The sequence below is a fragment of the Rhamphochromis longiceps genome, linkage group LG6 (genome assembly GCF_057381845.1).
Source record: "Rhamphochromis longiceps isolate RC_006_pf linkage group LG6, R_longiceps_female_GT1.1, whole genome shotgun sequence".
Lineage (NCBI taxonomy): Eukaryota > Metazoa > Chordata > Actinopteri > Cichliformes > Cichlidae > Rhamphochromis > Rhamphochromis longiceps.
In genome coordinates this window covers 2,877,065-2,896,834 of record NC_140562.1, presented here as the reverse complement: position 1 = coordinate 2,896,834, position 19,770 = coordinate 2,877,065, and the positions used below count along the sequence as shown (strand labels likewise).

The 19,770-nt window shown below is 43.6% G+C and overlaps 1 protein-coding gene across 1 annotated transcript; it reads right to left on the bottom strand.

The window, feature by feature from the left end:
* Positions 1-1,295: 1,295 nt before the first annotated feature.
* Positions 1,296-18,139, bottom strand: tmem132a (transmembrane protein 132A). Its single transcript, XM_085408431.1, has 13 exons — positions 18,010-18,139; positions 15,179-15,405; positions 14,879-15,094; positions 14,584-14,771; positions 13,237-13,359; positions 11,093-11,356; positions 10,863-11,015; positions 10,268-10,463; positions 10,037-10,180; positions 6,778-6,980; positions 2,836-3,055; positions 2,564-2,755; positions 1,296-2,479 (listed from the first exon to the last, which is right to left on the bottom strand). Exons 1-13 carry the CDS (start codon positions 18,137-18,139, stop codon positions 1,628-1,630), a joined length of 3,108 nt encoding a protein of 1,035 aa, XP_085264557.1. The 3' UTR covers positions 1,296-1,627.
* Between the last annotated feature and the right edge of the window lie 1,631 nt (positions 18,140-19,770).

Sequence of the window (19,770 nt, the reverse complement as noted above, 5' to 3'; positions counted from 1 at the left end):
CTGAAACAAGTATTGCAAGAGTCCACAACACACAGTGTTTACTTACTGAGCTCTCAAATCCACTGCAGAACAAACATGCTATGCTCCAGCAGCAAGTGCACTCTCCATCATCCTGTGGCTCCTGTCTGAACGTCTGACTCATCATGGTGCTTTTTCAGTGGCCTTTAAGGCTACGTCCACACGTCCGCTGGGATTTTTGAAAACAGCCTTTTGGGTCACTGAAAACAGAGATTTTTAAATCTCCTGCCAGGGTGGATATTTTCGAAAACTCAGTCTTTGTGTTTTTTACGTGTGGAGATTTAGTCTCGCAACAGCAAAGGTGTGCGCCGTTTTTCACATCACGCTGTGCGCCATGTTATTGTTTACATGAGATACATTTCTACAATGGTGGATAGAGACAAGATACTGCTGCTGTTAATCTGACTGTCTGCAGTTTGTACACACTCACACTCAGTTAGTGTCCCTCCATTTACAAAGACAGATGCGTCAGACGGCACTTTGGACGTGGCTTCTTCCTTCAACACAGACGCTGTCACAACCTAAATCCAGACGTCAGTGTTGAATCAATTGCATTTATGTATGCTATATGCATTAGTTCATTCCTGAGTTGTGAGTCTACACAACAATGAAAATACTGTCTTTAGTTATTAACATTTGAAATGATGAAGGCACTTGAAAACTAGAACAAAATTAGCTGCCTTTACAGAAAGTACTTCAGGTTTTATGAGCACAAAACCCTGTTTAGTCCCTCCCAGGCTCCTGGACTTCTGATTGGCCAACAGTTCATTTTTAACGTTTACATGTGAACGGAGATATTTTTCCAAAACCGCACGTGTGGACGGGATTTGAAAAACAAAACCAAAAACGTTTTCAAAAATACCTGTGTGCGTGTGGACGTAGCCTAAGTCACTGATCATTACACCCAAGTTCACCTCCAGCATACTCTGAGCTGCAGAGGTAAGCAGCTCCAGCTCAGATAACCTTTCTCAGTACCACTCAGTACGAGGAGTGCTTTGAAAAGCAAAAAGACTCTTAAAACAAACTTTATTTTAGACACGACAATGAAACCATAAGTAACGACTGACAAAAATGACAGCACCACGTTTAGCATTAAACATGTCATTTGTTTTAATAGAAAGTCTTTATTCTGCCTGTTTCACACAATGGCTGCCTTTCAAAGATCTGGCCTACTAAGATCAAACCTAATGTCTCCAAAATGTGCCTACTACAGGGGGAAGGGGATTAACAATAAGAAGTGGTTCTACAAAGCTAAATTATACACACTTAGATACATTTTGAAAAGCTGCTTTGCTCACCTACCTTACTCAGATATCATGTGGACTTAAAGGTTAAAGGGGTCAGGGTAAGGGGACAAAAGTCATGTAGATGAGCATCAACCTGTTGATTGGTGAAACTAAAAGAAAGTAAAAATTGTTTTTCTCAAATTAAAGCTCAGCTCATGCTCAAACTGGTTGAATTAAACCTTTAAAGTGTTTGAATAGAACAGTTTGAGTTTCGGTTCATTAGATCCTGATATGAGTCTAGCAAAGAGAAGGTGTCAGTATCAGCTGCTACTTCTTTAAAACTCTCTCCATTGTTCTCTGTTTAGCTCTATGTTCTTCATCTTCTATGTCTTCCAGTCCTTGGCCTTTTCCCTTTCCATCTCCTCTCCATCTTCCGTCGCACCTGCCTCCAGTTCTCCTTCCATTCTCTCTTTTGTCCTCCTCGACCTGTGTCGCAGGGTGGAGGGCAGACAGTTAGCCAGAAAGAGGACAGCAAAGAGACAGAGCAGAGAGAGGACAGCACCCACGCCAAGTTCCAACTCATGAGTTCCCTGCTTGTCTTCCTCTGCTCCTCCTTTATCCTGGCTCGGAAAGAAGTACACCTTGCCCTCGTCCAGGCTCGGCATCAGCACTGCTCTTTCTAGAGTGTTTCGACTGACCATGCCTCCTTTGTCCACCTCATTCCACTTTCTGTTAGTCATGGTCTGACTTACTTTCTCATAGTAGTTACTGCTGGTGCTCACGTTCCAACTTTCATCTTTGTTTGATGAGTAAATGTCACCGTGTGATCCAACCAGTGTGTCTGAAATGTCAAACTCAAACTCCACACCATCCTCGCTCTTCTTGGCTACTGGCTGCATGAAGTCTAGGTCTAAGTTGACCCTTATCCAGCCTGATCCCCTCGCCAGCCTGCGGGTCCCTTCTCGTCTTGTAGAAGCCTGCCGCTCCTCGTTCTCTTCATCAAAAGAGTTTGAGACAATCAGCTGATCGGCGCACGTAGAAACCAGAAGCTCTGCTCGCAGTAAAGGCCCACCTCCGTCACCCTGAGCAAAGACGCGTTGATTGGAACTGGGTGTCACCATAATAACACTCTCAGCCAATGAGGAGAGACGCAGGGAGAAGGGAAGGTCACTGAAAGAGGAGAGGAGGGAGGCAGTGTCGTCACTGAACTGCAGCCAGACACTGACGGAGGCCTCCTACAGGGAAAACAGGGCAAATTTATCTCAGCTTCAGTGGATTAATGAGACTTGAGGAAGTGGAGTGAAACGAGTGTTTGTCACCTGGTGATAGTGGTACATGGTGTTGTAGGCTGTCACTGTTGCTGTGATGATGGAGGGGTGGGCAGGGCTGGACTTCACTGACATTCCCAGGCCACTGACCGCTTGTACAGACAGATCGCCAGCGCTGACAGTGTCAGAGGACACAGTGATGTCACATGTGCCCAACATGCCATCCCACTGCTCCGAGATAATCTAAGGATGAAGGTGAGAGTGAGAGGAGATGCTCAAGAAGTGAAACAATAGCAGTTAACGCATGCACAACTGTCGCCTACATGCAGTGATGTCTTTCCAGGTCTTAATCCTATCACGATGTTTTGGGGCCTGAGGGAAGCCACTCGGGGGTCTTCTACTCTCAGCCAGTTACTGACCAGCTCAGTCACATCTACAAACCAATCTGAGGAACCCAGGTGGTGTGTGGTTCTGCTGTGGGAGTCCAGAGCTGTGAACTGGGTCAGAACCTGGACTGAGGAGCGCTGATACACCGGCACACACCTGAGCAAGAAGAAAACACACGAGGGATTAAAGATCCTGACGTATCTGTGTCTGCATGTTGGAGAAATGTGTGTGCAAGTTTACTCTGAAAGAAAGAGAGAAGCATGTTTTCCATCCAAATGTTGCTGATGACAACACTGATATTTCAATGGCAACACATTCTCCTTCTCAAATTACGTCTCGTCAGGAGCTCTGAGGCACAATAATGTAGTCCATTTTTTCTTTTGGTGGGGGGATTTATTAAAAGCCCCAAATTACATTAACATTCATGCTCCCACTGAACTTATTATTGTTTTTTGTATATTGTTTTTAAATATACAATAATTAAAACAATGATAACAACAACCTTGGTTAGCAGCACCTCAGATTAGAGCCCAGATCAATGCCACACAGAGTTCCTGTCGCAGACACATCTCTGCATCAACTGTTCAGAGCAGACTGTGTGAATCAGGCCTTTATGATCAAACAGCTGCTAAGAAACTACAACTAAGGAAAAGCAACAAGAAGAGATTTGTTTGGGCCCAGAAACACAAAGAGTGGACATTAGACCAGTGGAAATCTGTGCCTTGGTCTGGTGAGTACAGATCTGAGATCTTTGGTTCCACCTGCCGTGTCTTGAACGTAGAAGGTGAACGGATGGTCTCCACATGCATGGTTCCCACTGTGAAGCACGGAGGAGGAGATGTGATGGTGACACTGTTGGGGATTTATTCAAAACTGAAGCCACACTGAACCATCATGGCTACCACAGCATCCTGCAGCAACACGCCAGGACAGCACAATGACCCCAAACACACTTCCAGGCTGTGTGAGGGCGAGTGATGGAGTGCCGCACCTGATGGCCTGGCCTCCACAGTCACCTGACCTAAACCCAATGGAGATGGTTTGGGATGGAGCGCAGAGTGAAGGCAAAAAGGCCAACAGGTGCTCAGCATCTCTGGGAACTCCTTCGAGACTGTTGGAAACCATTTCAGGAGACGACCTCATGAAGCTCATGGAGAGAAGGCCAAGAGTATGCAAAGCAGTAATCAAAGCAAAGGGCGGATATTAGGAGGAATGTAGAATATAAAACATCTTTACTACATAACTCGATATATGTTCATTCATAATTTTGATCGCTTCAGCGAGAATCTAAAATGTAAATAGTCATGAAAATAAAGAAAAACCATTCCATGAGAAAGTGTGTACACACTACACTCTACACATGACTGTGTTAGTACCCACCCAGACAACGCAGTCATTAAGTTCACAGATGATACCATCGTGGTAGGGCTCATCTCAGGGGGAGACGAGGCAGCGTACAGAGCTGAGGTTCAGAGGCTGTCAGATTGGTGGGGGTTTTTTTGGGGGGGGGGGTGGGGGGGGTAACAACAGTAACAACAATAACAATAATGATATTTATATTTATAACAAGATGCAATAATAACAATGTGCAATAAACACACACTACTTCTTCTTTTTATTACTTAAGTCAAGTTACTGTGTCGTGTTGTGTTGTGTTTGCCAACATGGGACAGTTTTCCAATTTCATTGTACTATTGTGCTATGTATAACTGTGCAATGACAATAAAGAGTTATCTTATCTTATCTTATCTTATCTTATCTTATCTTATCTTATCTTATCTTATCTTATCTTATCTTATCTCAGTGTGTCCAGACTTTGACTGGCAGTGTAAATAAAGTCCATGTTTGTGCCTCATAATGAGTGTCTGTAAACCTCTGACCACTCACTCATATGTCTCCAAAAACTATTCATCTGCTGGATCTGAGGAAGACCTTGCTTGAAAGAAGAGAAATCAGCTTTGACCTGAGTGTAAAATGATGGTTGTGTGGTCGTAATTATTGGATTACTGGCAGGTTGAAAAGATTTCAGTGCAATTTTTCTGCTCCTCCCACACTCTGCCTCTCTCTCATTGACCTGAATGAGGATTTTTTAAAAATATACAAACTGTGAAACATATATTTTTCATAATCATCCCGTTGCATGACCCAGTTTTGGCCAAGCTTTAGCTGTTGGACAGATGGCTGAACTTTTGACTCAACAAGGCCATATCATGCCCCCCCGTCCTTGGCAGTTGTTGTGCAGTGTTGTGTTGATATGCTTTCTCCAAACATGCTGCTGTGCATTAAGGCCACACATCGTTCTGGTCTTCTAGTTTGTTCAGATGGAACTCTGTAAATCTGTGTCATCATGTTCAGTTCAGAGGAGGCACTTCCAGAAAAGAGAAGCTGTCTGAGATGTAGCTGTTGTTTTTTCTTTGTTTGTTTCTCTGAACACTGCATGCTTTGACCTTTGGGGTGACCTTTGGGTCCTCGAATTTGTACTCCTAGGAAGATTGTGGCATTGTTAACATGTACATGAATGCTTCAGAGCAACAAAGTGCCCAAACTTCAGATTGTACCTTCTTCAGAGATGTGGTCCATCTGTGTGCACCTTCCTCATCAACAGCTTGAATCCATCTCCGATTCTTCTTGCTTTCCTCCTACCTCGTCTCCTGCTCGTCCCTACTTTCCCTACATTCAGCATCCCTACTCTCATCTCCACACTCCCGCCTTCCTTCTCTTCTCTTCTTTTGTCTTTGGCCAACAGTTTCCACCAGGACCCTGTTGACAAATAGTACTGGAGGCGGTTGTTGTTACCCTGGGCCCCGACTGACTTTTTCTGGTGATCCGCGAAAATTTGACACCATGCTCTTCCTGATGCGACCCTTCCCATTCATGTGGGCTTACGAGCTCAAGTACGAAAGATGATGAAAGAAGATGTCAGTTGCTGAATTTGCCTGTTTGCTAATGCTATAGGCCACATTATGCCTTAGATTAAAGATTGTGAAATCATTACACTGTTTTATGATGCATTATACTGCTGAGTTATAAGAAATGCTGTTTGTGTAGAATCATGGCCTTCCTTTTCTGATTAGAAAGAACAAAACATACTGAACAGGAAGCCAAGGCCATAGTTTAGGCTCACTGAGAGAGAAAGAATGTGGATGTTTAGGTTTTGTGACTTTGGGGGGGGGGGGGGGGGCTGAAGCTATAAGAATGTGAGAAACGGTCAGACACTTCGAGACGTGGTGGACACCCTCCTTTCCACATCTCCCGTCTGGACGTTTATGCTCAAAGTGTTGTATGAAATAATGAGAATTGTATGGAATAAAGAGATTGTTGATTGAGCATTTACACACCGATTGTTGTTCTTCCTTCAGCCCAAAGTTCAAAGAATTGGGATATTTAACACAGGCCACAGCAATGTGGTACTTTTTGGTAAGCAAACGTTTTTATACTCTTACTGTGTTTGATCATGTTTCTGGTAAAAAGCTTACGAGATTACTATGTATCACATTTTTCACTTTTGTCCATGCAGAATATGAATGTAGTATATTCTCATAGAACATCTTGTGACCGGTCTGCAGTTTGTCCCATGATAACAAACATTAAATACACTGGTTTTATACTGCGCAGTATTTCTTTCCGGTAAAATGATGCTAGACCGGATGATTGTGGGGTCATGATGAGTTAATTACATAAACCTTTTCAGTTTTCACACTCTGTTTTCATTTAGGTATTATGTAGTTTGAACCAAGCAGTAGAAGAGTCAGTGTAGTTCAACAGGCCTTTAAGGAAATGGTTACATCTCCAGAGGAGAGAGGAGATAAACACAGATACAATGAACTATAGTACAACAAGTTAAAACAGACTGAAGACACAGCGGGCCTAGTTTTTACCCTTTCTCTGTGATCAGGTTCCATCCATCAATGACATTGAGAGTAGGATCTGCCAAGGAGACATGTAGGGGCACGGAGGGAGCCCAAACCTCCAGACACACAGACCCACTGAGCATGCCCAGATGAAACTCCACCACTGCACAGGTCGACCCTAATCCTGATTCACTGCCATCAACGTAGAGGGTAGAGCAATCACTGGAAACCTGTATGGAAGAGACACATACAAAATATGATATTTGTTTCATCTATACAGTTTAAAGTAATCGCACTGGTTTCCTTTTGGCATTAAAGTTCAATTAGCTGTCTCACGTACTTTTCAGATTTGTGCTAAACCTCTCTAAACACAGTTTGGTAGATGGATGATAATGTTTGGTTTGTGATTTTTGAAAAGGCATGTTACGCTCAGAGTGGAGTTGAATTCTGTTATATTCAGACATCTCTAAAGCCAACATTACAAACCTGGGAAAATATCACCGAAATGATAAAAATGGATAAACATGCATGTTTCATTTTGGGTGAGCTGTTTTTAATCAGTTGTGTACTCCACCTTGCCAAACAATAAAGCTTAGGCATAAATAAAAGTGCTGTGTGAATATGTGTGTGACTGGCTGAATGAGGCTTGAATTGCTCTGAGTGTTCAAATGAAGCAGAAAGGCCCTGTATACTGTAAGGTCCATTTACCCAGAGAGGTTTAGAAACACTGAAGTTTAGTCTTGACTTTGGACCTAGTCAACAGCACAAACTAAATTTAAGGTGAACCAGGTGCAGGTCAAATTTGAATGTCAAGCGACAGCAATCGAGCCGTCTCTACGATAACCTGGCAAAACTGAGCCACTGAAAAAGACTCCAAGATGTTGTTTAACTGTTTTTGACTTTTACTTTAAGCACTGAGGTAGTGCAGTTGTTTTGGTTAACTAAAAATGGAATTTAAAATGAATTATATAAAACTTAAACAGTTGCCTCTGGGTGCGTTAATTGTAAGGTGACCCTACAAACTGAAATGAGCTGTGGGCCACTGCTGGCACTGTCGTCTCATTGGAGGACACTTTAGTGTTCAAGGAGTACAAAACAAACAAACAAGAAAACACAAACAAATAATACTGAAAATGTTTTGCTTCTTTGCGTTTTCAAACATTGTATAACAAGATAAAACGCAAACTCCCTCTTAACTAACTGAATCCTTTCATTGATCTACCAAACAAACACATTGGTCCTCTCTGTCTGCCCACATACGTGGTAGCACTTCTGCTGTCGTTATGTTCATATTTAACAAAATAAAATGCAGACATGAGCGTACACATTAGTTTGTGACTCTCACTGAACTGACACAGTCCTCAGCATGTTTGTACTCTCTGCTCATACAGTGGGGCAAAAAAGTATTTAGTCAGCCACCGCTTGTGCAAGTTCCCCCACTTAAAATGATGACAGAGGTCAGTAATTTGCACCAGAGGTACACTTCAACTGTGAGAGACAGAATGTGAAAAAAAAAATCCATGAATCCACATAGTAGGATTTGTAAAGAATTTATTCGTAAATTAGGGTGGAAAATAAGTATTTGGTCACCTCAAACAAGGAAAATCTCTGGCTCTCACAGACCTGTAACGTCTTCTGTAAGAAGCTTTTCTGTCCCCCACTTGTTACCTGTATGAATGGCACCTGTTTGAACTCATCACCTGTATAAAAGACACCTGTCCACAGCCTCAAACAGTCAGACTCCAAACTCCGCCATGGCCAAGACCAAAGAGCTTTCGAAGGACACCAGGAAAAGTATTGTAGACCTGCACCAGACTGGGAAGAGTGAATCTACAATAGGCAAGCAGCTTGGTGTGAAAAAATCAACTGTGGGAGCAATCATCAGAAAATGGAAGACATACAAGACCACTGATAATCTCCCTCGATCTGGGGCTCCACGCAAGATCTCATCCCGTGGGGTCAAAATGATCATGAGAACGGTGAGCAAAGATCCCAGAACCACACGGGGGGACCTGGTGAATGACCTGCAGAGAGCTGGGACCAAAGTAACAAAGGTCACCATCAGTAACACACTACAACGGCAGGGAATCAAATCCCGCAGTGCCAGACGTGTTCCGCTGCTGAAGCCAGTGCATGTCCAGGCCCGTCTGAAGTTTGCCAGAGAGCACATGGATGATACAGCAGAGGATTGGGAGAATGTCATGTGGTCAGATGAAACCAAAGTAGAACTTTTTGGTATAAACTCAACTCGTCGTGTTTGGAGGAAGAAGAATACTGAGTTGCATCCCAAGAACACCATACCTACTGTGAAGCATGGGGGTGGAAACATCATGCTATGGGGCTGTTTTTCTGCCAAGGGGACAGGACGACTGATCTGTGTTAAGGACAGAATGAATGGGGCCATGTATCGTGAGATTTTGAGCCAAAACCTCCTTCCATCAGTGAGAACTTTGAAGATGAAACGAGGCTGGGTCTTCCAACATGACAATGATCCAAAACACACCGCCCGGGCAACAAAGGAGTGGCTCCGTAAGAAGCATTTGAAAGTCCTGGAGTGGCCTAGCCAGTCTCCAGACCTCAACCCCATAGAAAATCTGTGGCGGGAGTTGAAAGTCCGTGTTGCTCGGCGACAGCCCCAAAACATCACTGCTCTCGAGAAGATCTGCATGGAGGAATGGGCCAAAATACCAGCTACTGTGTGTGCAAACCTGGTAAAGACCTATAGTAAACGTTTGACCTCTGTTATTGCCAACAAAGGTTATGTTACAAAGTATTGAGTTGTATTTTTGTTATTGACCAAATACTTATTTTCCACCCTGATTTACGAATAAATTCTTTACAAATCCTACCATGTGGATTCATGGATTTTTTTTTCACATTCTGTCTCTCACAGTTGAAGTGTACCTCTGGTGCAAATTACTGACCTCTGTCATCATTTTAGGTGGGGGAACTTGCACAATCGGTGGCTGACTAAATACTTTTTTGCCCCACTGTATTGACATGACGTGGTCCACAAGTGGCCCCCGGGCTGCAAGTTTGAGACCCCTGCCCAACAATAATACAACACAGAAAACCCCAACAATCATATGACCAGCTCTGGGCAAGCGCTTTGCTGACATTGTTGAGGAAAAACTCTCTTTTAACAGGAAGAAACCTCGAGCAGAACCAGACTGCTCATGAAATTGTGAAATGTGTGTTGTGAGACATGTTGTGAGACATGTTGTGAGACATGTTGTGAGACATGTTGTGAGACATGTTGTGAGACATGTTGTGAGACATGTTGCACCTTGATACTATTCTCATTGATGGAGTGACATGTGACTGCAGAGGTAACATCTGACACCTTCTCGTCATGGCTTACAGCCAGCACAATGACGGGCAGCAGCACGGGCTGGTTGTTCAGTATAGCTGTGTTGATCAACGTGTTACTCTGTGGACAGACCAACAGGAAACACACCTTCAGAGCAATCAGATGACATGTGATGGGCATCTGATGGACTTTAAAAGAATTACGTACCTCTGTTATAGGTGCAATGCCAAAGATGTGACGATCTGTGAATGAAAAGATGCTCACTGCTCCTACATGTGATGGCGGGACGGTAGTACGTCTGGAGTACTCCACCCACCAATTAGCAGGCACCATCATGGCAACACCGAAGCTGCGCCTCAAGCCGTCGACTGACAAACACGCCAACTGCTGGAGGAGAGTGGGACTGCAGGCAGACAAAGATCACATTCAAAGAAAGAAGAAATGAGCTTTATTAGCCACATACACAACCGCAAAGCGAAATGTGTCGTGTCCAAGCTGCGGACATAGCCGCGCCATTGCAGGGCTTGGTGTTTCGGCATGGGGGGGGGCCTAGCCAGGACCCTTACTGGATACTGGGAGGGAATTGAACTTGGGACTTCCATTCCAAAGGTGTGTAGTCGTTCCACTACACTATCCAGCTGCCGTTCTCTGTACTAGCCCTGCAACAGACTGGAAACCCCTCCAGGGTGCACCCCAACCTCACTTTATGGAAACTGCAGTAAAGTCATTGCATACGTCTCCTTAAAGATGGCTGACTTTAATATTCTATTAACATGTTGGAAAAAGGTGTTGCTGAACTTACTCATGTGGCTGCTTTAGTTTTCTCTGTCTGTGGCAGAGGATGGACAACACATCGTGTTTGGAGGCTTGGGTTCTTTCCAGGGTCACTGTCCACATGTCAGAGGTCAAAGTTCTCTGGGCCACTATTGACACCAGGCCCTTCTTCACCTTCATCCTGAAGACACAAAGAGTGGCTATTGACAGCAGCTGTGGACATGAACAAAGAGCTGCACAAATGTTCTTTTTAATTACCTAATGGCTGCAAAATGACCACTGACATTAGCTCTCAGATTCACTGAGACTCTGATTTGCTGTCCTATTAGGACTGGGCCTCTGTGATAGCGAATCACCACATGGGAGTCCAGATTGAGCTCCTCCTCTTCTTGTCCGCTCATACAGGGCTCGTTTTGTTTGGTGTTGCTCTGCTCTTTCCCCTTGTCCTCTGCCTCCTTCAGGGTCACTGCTTTGATATAGAAAAGTTGCCTCTGGGATTTCACATCTCTGTCCTCCACACATCTGCAAGGATGAGTTAGGACAAATGGACAGTTTAAAGTCAGAGGCCTGAAGCCTAAAATTAATTTCATCAGCATTTGGATTCAATTCAGTTCAATTCAATTTCATTTATGTAGCACCTACAATATTAGAGAGAAACCCCATCAGACGACGACCATATGGACAGACTCGGGAGTCAGGGGAGGGAAAAGAAAGCAGAGGCAACTGGACAAAAAACACACACCAAGCCATCCATCCATCCATCCATTCGCTTATCAGGGTCACGGGGGGCGCTGGAGCCTATCCCAGCTGTCATCGGGTGAGAGGCGGGGTACACCCTGGACAGGTCAACAGTCTGTCGCAGGGCCAACACACAGGGACAGACAACCATCCGCACTCACACCTAGTGGCAATTTGGATTATCCAATTAACCTATCCCCACAAGGTGCATGTCTTTGGACAGTGGGAGGAAGCCAGAGTACCCGGAGGGAACCCACGCAAACACGGGGAGAACATACAAATTCCACACAGAAAGATCCCGCGCTGATGGTGGAACTGAACTCAGGACCTTCTTGCTGTGAGGTAACAGTGCTAACCACCGTGCCACCGTGCTGCCACACACCAAACCACACACCAAGCCAAATTCTAAAATGTATAACTAATGATCAAATTCAACAGAGAGTGTAAAAGGATGGATTTCAGCTACTCGCGGGCCGTTGTGGTCCCTAACCCCGCAAATACCAGGGGTCGACTGTAGGGCAGAAATCTGCTCTCTCTTTCTAGTCCCTGTCAGGACTCTTGCTGCAGCATTTTGGATTAACTGAAGGCTTCTCAGTGAGTTTTTTGGACATCATGATAATAATGAATTACAGTCGTCCAGCCTGGAAGTAATAAATGCATGAACTAGTTTTTCAGCGTCACTCTGAGACAGGATATTTCTAACTTTAGAGATGTTGCGCAAATGGAAGAACGCAGTCTTACATATTTGTTTAATATGTGCATTGAAGGACATGTCCTGGTCAAAGTATAATGATCTTTGATGAGACTGATGGGAGCTTAGCGTGCAATCCAAACTGCCATTTGCACTGTACTGATATCAGTTTCCATCTGTGGTTTGTGTCGAAACAGAGCTAAGATTAGCAAGTAAACAGGATTTCTCATTCATCATTGTAACAGATGAGTTTTCTCCTGCCATATTCCTCTTTATATAAACGCTGACTCCACCAACACTTCAGATTAGCACCACTCAGAAATTATTTGGTTTATAAAATGTATCATGTTTAAACATATCTTTTTTACTGCAGGGCTATTTTCTTATATAGCAATTTTTCAGCTCTAATTGAACACTTTCTAAATATGCCTCATTCACTTGTTGCAGTTTTTTCTTCACCAAAGTGCTTCTAACACTGAAATGCAGGTGAATGCATTGGATAGTAGCTTGGGGTTCACTATCTGCCTGTGGACTCTTTGGCATGTAGAGCAGAGATGGGATCAAAACATCAACATCTGCTCTAGGTCCTGAGCTACAGCCACCCCCACGTAACTTCATCTCTGTAACAGTCAACGCATCCACTGAAGCAAACCATCAATGTGTTTATCAGTGGCTGAAAAAGTGATAAGACTATATAAATGGAGTCTCTTTATTATTTATTAAAATCTTTTTTAAAAATCTTCATCATGAGTTCATCATGTGTCCAAGTTGCTGTGACGCAGACTGAGTCGAAGGTCATCTACCAATCAGAAGCTGTGCGTTTAGATCCCCGACTCCTCCATTCCACATGCTCCAGGTGTTCTTGGACAGCACAGTGTGATATTTAGACAGCACATAGAATAAGACTGCATACATATTTGAGTGTGTAGTAAAAAGCACATAAGAAATAACATAGTATTCTACTATAACATACCCTGCTGATGTCATCTGTAGGTCCGCCACTGAGTAGTACAGCTGTATTTGGTTTTTCATGGGACCCCGTTGGTTTCTGCGGGCCCGTGGACCATCCATGTCCCCATCTATATTTGGATGGTATCTGAAAGAGACACGAGTACACTTTGGGACTGGGCATTTATAGAAAACTACTTCAAGCAAGAGCTCACATTTTGTGGAATGCACTTATTCCACAAAATGTTCATGTTCTTACGCCAAACGTCTCTCTGTGAGGTTTACTCTTTACTAGAGGGATTTAATCATTAGCATAACTGAACTGAACGTGAGCAAAACCAAAGACATGGTGGTGACCTTCTGCAGTCTTATTCTATGTGCTGTCTAAATATCACACTGTGCTGTCCAAGAACACCTGGAGCATGTGGACTAGCAGAGGGATCTGGCTGCTTCGGTCACCACCACCATCCACGGGAAGCCAGTGGAGGTAGTTGAGGAGTGCAAATACCTAGGAACCATCTTTGACAACCTCCTGAAATTCTCTGCCAACACCGAGGAGATTCTCAGGAGGTGCCACCAACGGCTATACCTCCTTATAACTCAACTGCTTTGGAGTCAGCACACCCATCATGATGACTTTCTACTATGCCTTCCTGGAAACCATCATGACCTTCTCGATCACCTGCTGGTTCCACTCCCTCAGCCTTCATACAGGAACAGACTGCAGCACACTGCATCAGTGTGCTCTAAAATCATCGGCCTGCCTGTCAGAACTCTGACAGGTTTTCAGCCAACAGGTCCTTAGACAGGCAGCCAAAATCATCACTTCCTCCTCCAATTATAACAAATTATTAAAAATATGGAGAAAATACTTTTTGCAATTAAATGTGTCATGGTTTAGTTTAATGGCCGTTAGACTACATCAGACTAATGTAACCAGTGCGGTATAACAGTAGGTGCATGTCTCTTCCGGTCGGTTTGGTTTTTTAACTGATATTCAAATTGCTCATAAAAATACCGAAACAAAAATGTAAACATTACAATGTTTTTAAGCTTTCCTGAGGTGAAAAAGTTGGCAATGATAAAAAAAAAAAGCTAAATGTAGCAGTACACCATAGTATAAAAAATGCACTGACAAAGTACTCGATCAGATCTGTGATACAGAAACTGCAACCTTGTTCACATGAACATATCCATCTCAGTGCCATGTCTGCCTTCATTATCACCAATTAAAGTTTAACTTCATGTAGTTTACAGTCTAAAGTGCTTTAAGTCACCAGTACAGCTATGATTTTATAAACCATATAAATAATAATGTAAGTCTATGAATTCATTTCCAGCTGGTGCTTTTTTAGTCCTGCAATCACGTCACCTCAGAAACTGCGCAGTTGCTTGCTGGTGGTTGCCGTGACGGCGTATGCTCCATTGCCATTTTCGCTTCTGCATCCATTGATGTGTATGGCGGGTATTACTGTACCATGGATGCGACTGGTTGACAAGTGGATTGCTGTACCAGGAACTGGGCAGTGTCAGAGTTACCACACACAAACCTAGAGGCGGCTGGGAAACAAGACAGTCGTGTAGTCGTAAAAAGAAAACGGAGTGAAACGACTGACCAAGAAAGACAGACATTAGACAAAGAAAACATTACAAAATCTGTTCTTCACCTGTGTGATACAGGAGGCCTTGTGCTCCTCTGTCTCCTTGAAAGCCAGTAGAGTGATGCAGGTCCGAAGATCAGAACTGATGTTGCCTCGCTTGTGAAACAGTACCCTCACCCTGAACCTCTCCTGACCTCTCTTATCCCGCTCTATTTCCACGCTCTCTGAGAGAAGGGAGGCAGATAGAGGGGGAGAGGCAGGGAGGACGGACTCTGATAAAAGCTGTGGATGAAAAAAAATACAGATGAATCTGTGGGGGTTTTCAGTTACATCTCCATCTCTTATCATCTTTTCTCCTCTGCTTACCTGTGTCACAGAGTGAGGGCCAAATGAAGCCCTGAGGCCGGGCTTGGTAGCCCACCCTGTCGGAGGCAGCATGAACATACTCTGAGAAAAGGCAAAAGGGCTAAAGTTGGAGAAAAGAGGGCCCAGCTCTGCTTGGGACAGAGGGAGAAACTGCCAAGAAGGGGGGGTGACTGACATCTGGACTGGCAGGGAGAGAGGAAAAGGAGGCTGCAGGAGGGATGGAGGGACTGAGTCAGTAAAAAAAGAGAAGAGGCAGGTGTAAAGGACATGTTACTATCACAAGGTCATAAATGTCAGACTTGCTGAGATTCGCATTAACTGCCTTCCTTTCTGTTATATTTGGGCAAGGCATCAACCCATACTTTGTCCAAAGAACCCTAACACACCAACAGCACTGTGGTATCAGAGTGCTTGATTAGTTGGACGGCCTTTGTTGATGGCAGGCATTCGCTGTGACATTGTTTCAGGAAGCTTATGCTGTTTTACATTTGCCTCTGTCCAGAGCGTAAAGTCGTCTACATCTCACAGATTCTTAGTGGGGTTAAATTCTGGACTCTATGATGGCCAGTCCATGTGTGGTAATGTCAGCGCATGCCTTGTCAAATCTAAAATGAACATAAATTCAAATGTATCAAAGTAAAGCAGTCTCTCTCCTTTTATCTCCAACGTCATCCATTACATTGCTGCCATATTGACGCCATTCACAGACCATCCATGGAATCCACATTTTTAATTCAATTCCTTTTTATTTGTATAGTGCATAATCACAACAACAGTCACCTCAAGGTGCTTTATATTGTAAGTGTCATGGTCGCCGTGTCTGCCCGGCTGACCCAGGTTGGCTACATATGTTTCTTGTTTTCCTTTCCCTCTCTCTAATAATCACACACCTGTGGCTCATCGCTTCACCAGCGTCCACTACTTAAGGCAGTGGCTGGAAACATCTCATCGCTGGACTATTGAGTAACCTTGGTAGTAAGCTCCAGAGGGCTAGTTTCTAGTTGTCTTTTCGCGTTGTTGTTTCGTTAGATTAACCGCTTGTTTCCTGTGAATGGGAATCTCTTTCCCTTGGAGCCCTGGATGTGCTAAGTTGCTGGTGTGCTGTGTTTCTGGAACTGTGTGAAGATTCCCTTGTGTGTGAAGAGCCCCCTTTTTTTTAGCTTCCTTATCTGCGCTTGAGTCCATGCCAGCTCGTGACAGTAAGGTAGTCCCTACAATAATACATACAGAGAAAAACCCAACAATCATATGACCCCCTATGAGCAAGCACTTTGGTGACAGTGGGAAGGAAAAACTCCCTTTTAACAGGAAGAAACCTCCAGCAGAACCAGGCTCAGGGAGGGGCGGGGCCATCTGCTGTAACTGGTTGGGGTGAGAAAAGGAAGAAGCAGTCTTACAGCATTTGAGGAAGCACTTTCTCCCTCTCCCTTATCTTTCCTGCTTGGCTTCTCATGTCTTTGTATAATCTTGCTTACTCACTAACCCTAAGACAGTCTCCCAAACGTGTTCTCTAAAAATGTAAAGAAGAATTGTGGATTTGATCAACTGGTCCCTTAATGAAACTGACAACTCCTGGGCTTGGGAGAGCCCGATTGTCCTGCGGAGACGTTTGCTGCCGGATACTTGATGGTCGGTTGCATTGTGTGTCTGGCGACACTCTCGATGGAGGACATTGAACGACATCTACCAATTCAGAATTACAATAACAGAGTTCTGGCTGATTGGAGCCGGCTCGGACCTGGCTTATCGAAGAACAAGAAACGGCTACAGCTGTTCAAAATCCCACAAGGCTGGCCGACATGATAGACGATGGGCAGGGATGTGAGTACTCAGACTGTTTTTGAATGCAATATGGAGAAGATCTTGGAGAAGCTCAGGGCTCTGTTATATGGATAACATCTTGAAGAAGAAGAACAGGAATTGAGAGACCTGGTGACCAGTGATGGACATTAGACCAACTGTAAAATTGGAAGCAGTTTGTTCGCACTCAACAAAACAACTACCATCTTCATCTCATGCAGGCCCCCTGGCGCCAGGTGGATGCTCAAGGCAAAAGCTGACGGGAATAACAAAACTCTCCCGCAACATCTGCAGCAAGAGTCCTGACAGGGACTAGAAAGAGAGAGCAGATTTCTCCTGTTTTGGCTTCCTGTTAAATCCAGAATTCAAAATCCAGCTCCTCACATACAAGGTCTTAAATAATCAGGCCCCATCTTCTCTTAATGACCTTGTAGTACCATATCACCCTATTAGAGCACTTCGCTCTCGCTCTGCAGGCCTACTTGTTGTTCCTAGAGTATTTAAAAGTAGAATGGGAGGCAGAGCCTTCAGTTTTCCCCGCCCCTCCCTGAGCCTGGTTCTGCTGGAGGTTTCTTCCTGTTAAAAGGGAGTTTTTCCTTCCCACTGTCACCAAAGTGCTTGCTCATAGGGGGTCATATGATTGTTGGGTTGTTCTCTGTATCTATGAAGCGCCTTGAGGCGACTTTTGTTGTGATTTGGCGCTATATAAATAAAATTGAATTGAATTGAATTGAATTGAATCCCTTAGATAATAAGACTGTTGTGATTCTCTCCCCCCTCATTCAAGGACCGAAGTTTGTTGACTTTTGCTTGACAAATGTAGCTACAATCATACAAGTGCAAAGATTTCTGTTTATTTCTATAATAGCAGCTATTAAATATTTTCACAGTAATTTAGGCGTCTTAAACACTCACAGGTGACATCTTTGGTATAAGGTGAACATAGATAATGATCTGAGAGAATGAAAGTATGACAACAATAACAACAGGTGAGCAGCTGTGATACACAGTAATACACAATAATGACTCACCTGTGATGGAAATCCAAAGCAGCAGCAGCTCTCCTGTTCGTCCCCACCACACAGTGACACAGCTGACACCTTCCATCACTGCAGGTCTCCTGCAGCACAGTGAAGCCAATACGAAACTTTCAAACCTCATCCATACTCAGCTGGCAGATAATCGGCTCGTCCTCCCCCACAGGGTGAGTGGACGGGCTTCAACCACTCGTACAATCAAGCCCACTTCATAACCTTATGAAGAAGGTTATGTTATCACCATGTTGTCTCAACTGACAGTCACAGGATTGCATACACACAGGTATGAATATAATGGCTTTGATAGGCCTTTTAATGATTTCTCAAGCTGTTCGTTTTCCAGGGTGGAACGATTATACAGTTTTTTTTCTGTCTGCATAACTGTGCTAAATTAGTTATGCAAATATCATATGTCATATCAAATATGTACATACAATTATTCAGTCTTTTACTATCTCGTGCTGAAAGTAAAGTTTTTCACTGTCGTGGAACTTCAAGGCAAAGGCCGGTTAACTTCTTCTTGGTGACCATTAATATAAACCACGCCTGTAGGCCCTGTTCTTTTGTTTCAGGTGAGGCTCATCCACAGTTCCCAGGCCTCTTGTTTCCTTTGCGTCTCTCACTGAGAGAGAAAAAACTGGACAGGATCCTACTCAGGTTTGACCTCTGCTACAGTTACAGCCTTCTAGCCCAAAACTCATCCTAGGATTTATCTATCTGCTCACACTGTAGGACGAATTGTCTTCAGGTGTATTTCCTCAGCTCGGTCTACGTATTCTGTCTCCGTGTTTACACTTGGCTTCAACCTACCTGCTTGATTAGGCAGGCATAATTAAGCCTTAATGAACTGTCATAGTAACAGTACTACAGTACACCCATGTTAGGAAGGTGAAGGTGGATATCCTCCTGCTTTGGGATAAAAAATATTTAGTTTTGACAAAAACTGTACTTGTATGTCTGAAATGAAACAAAACAATCCTTTTCTATTGTTTTTACAGTGAAGTCAGTTTTGCGCATCTAACCCTGTAGCTGCCTGCGAGGCTGCTACAGGGTTCATGTTAACTGATCAATGGGGTGCAAATGATTGATGGCAGAAGCTGCCAATCCAGTGCTATAAAAGTTCATTTCTGGATTTGCAAATGAGGGATAGACACATAGACACAGAGCACCTGGCACTTTAGTGCTGAAAGGAATGTCTTCTGCGGAGAAGCTGGCATCCCAGTGGTAGAAAACCTGCTTCTCCATTTTGCAAATGAGAACCTGACATCCTGATATCAGGAAGTTTGCTGCTGCATATGGCAAATGGTAAAATCCTTTTGTATTATTCATTTATTAACAGACTAACAATTCATTTTGAAATTCTGATCTATAATAAATGTTTATATTTTACATTAAATGATAAAATAATAAATATCTTTAGTAATTTCTAAATAAAATAATTTTAAAATGAATTTGTAAATTAGTTAAATTATTGCATATTTGACTGCACAACTCATTAATGAAGCACAAAATTCTTTATTTTGATGCACATGACCCCTCTGGTCCTGCATATGTACGGTGATTGTGTTCGTGAATACCGTTTCACATGTGACATCCTTACCCTTAAAGAATAAACCTTAATACACGCTGAATGAAAGATTTGATGTGCTGATCCATAATAGCAGAACAGAATTGCAGCATTAACAGAAATTAGGACAGGACCCCTCTGGAGTCTAGATGATGATGGTGGTTGGATGGTGCTCTGGGTGAACAGGT

Excerpts from the sequence above, each read along its gene's own strand:
- tmem132a (XM_085408431.1), bottom strand. The coding sequence starts at position 18,139 with ATGAGGTTTGAAAGTTTCGTATTGGCTTCACTGTGCTGCAGGAGACCT. Across the intron at positions 6,981-10,036 it reads TCAATGAGAATAGTATCAAG|GTTTCCAGTGATTGCTCTAC; the intron begins GTGCAACATGTC and ends TCTTCCATACAG. Across the intron at positions 2,756-2,835 it reads CTGGAAAGACATCACTGCAT|ATTATCTCGGAGCAGTGGGA; the intron begins GTAGGCGACAGT and ends CTTCATCCTTAG.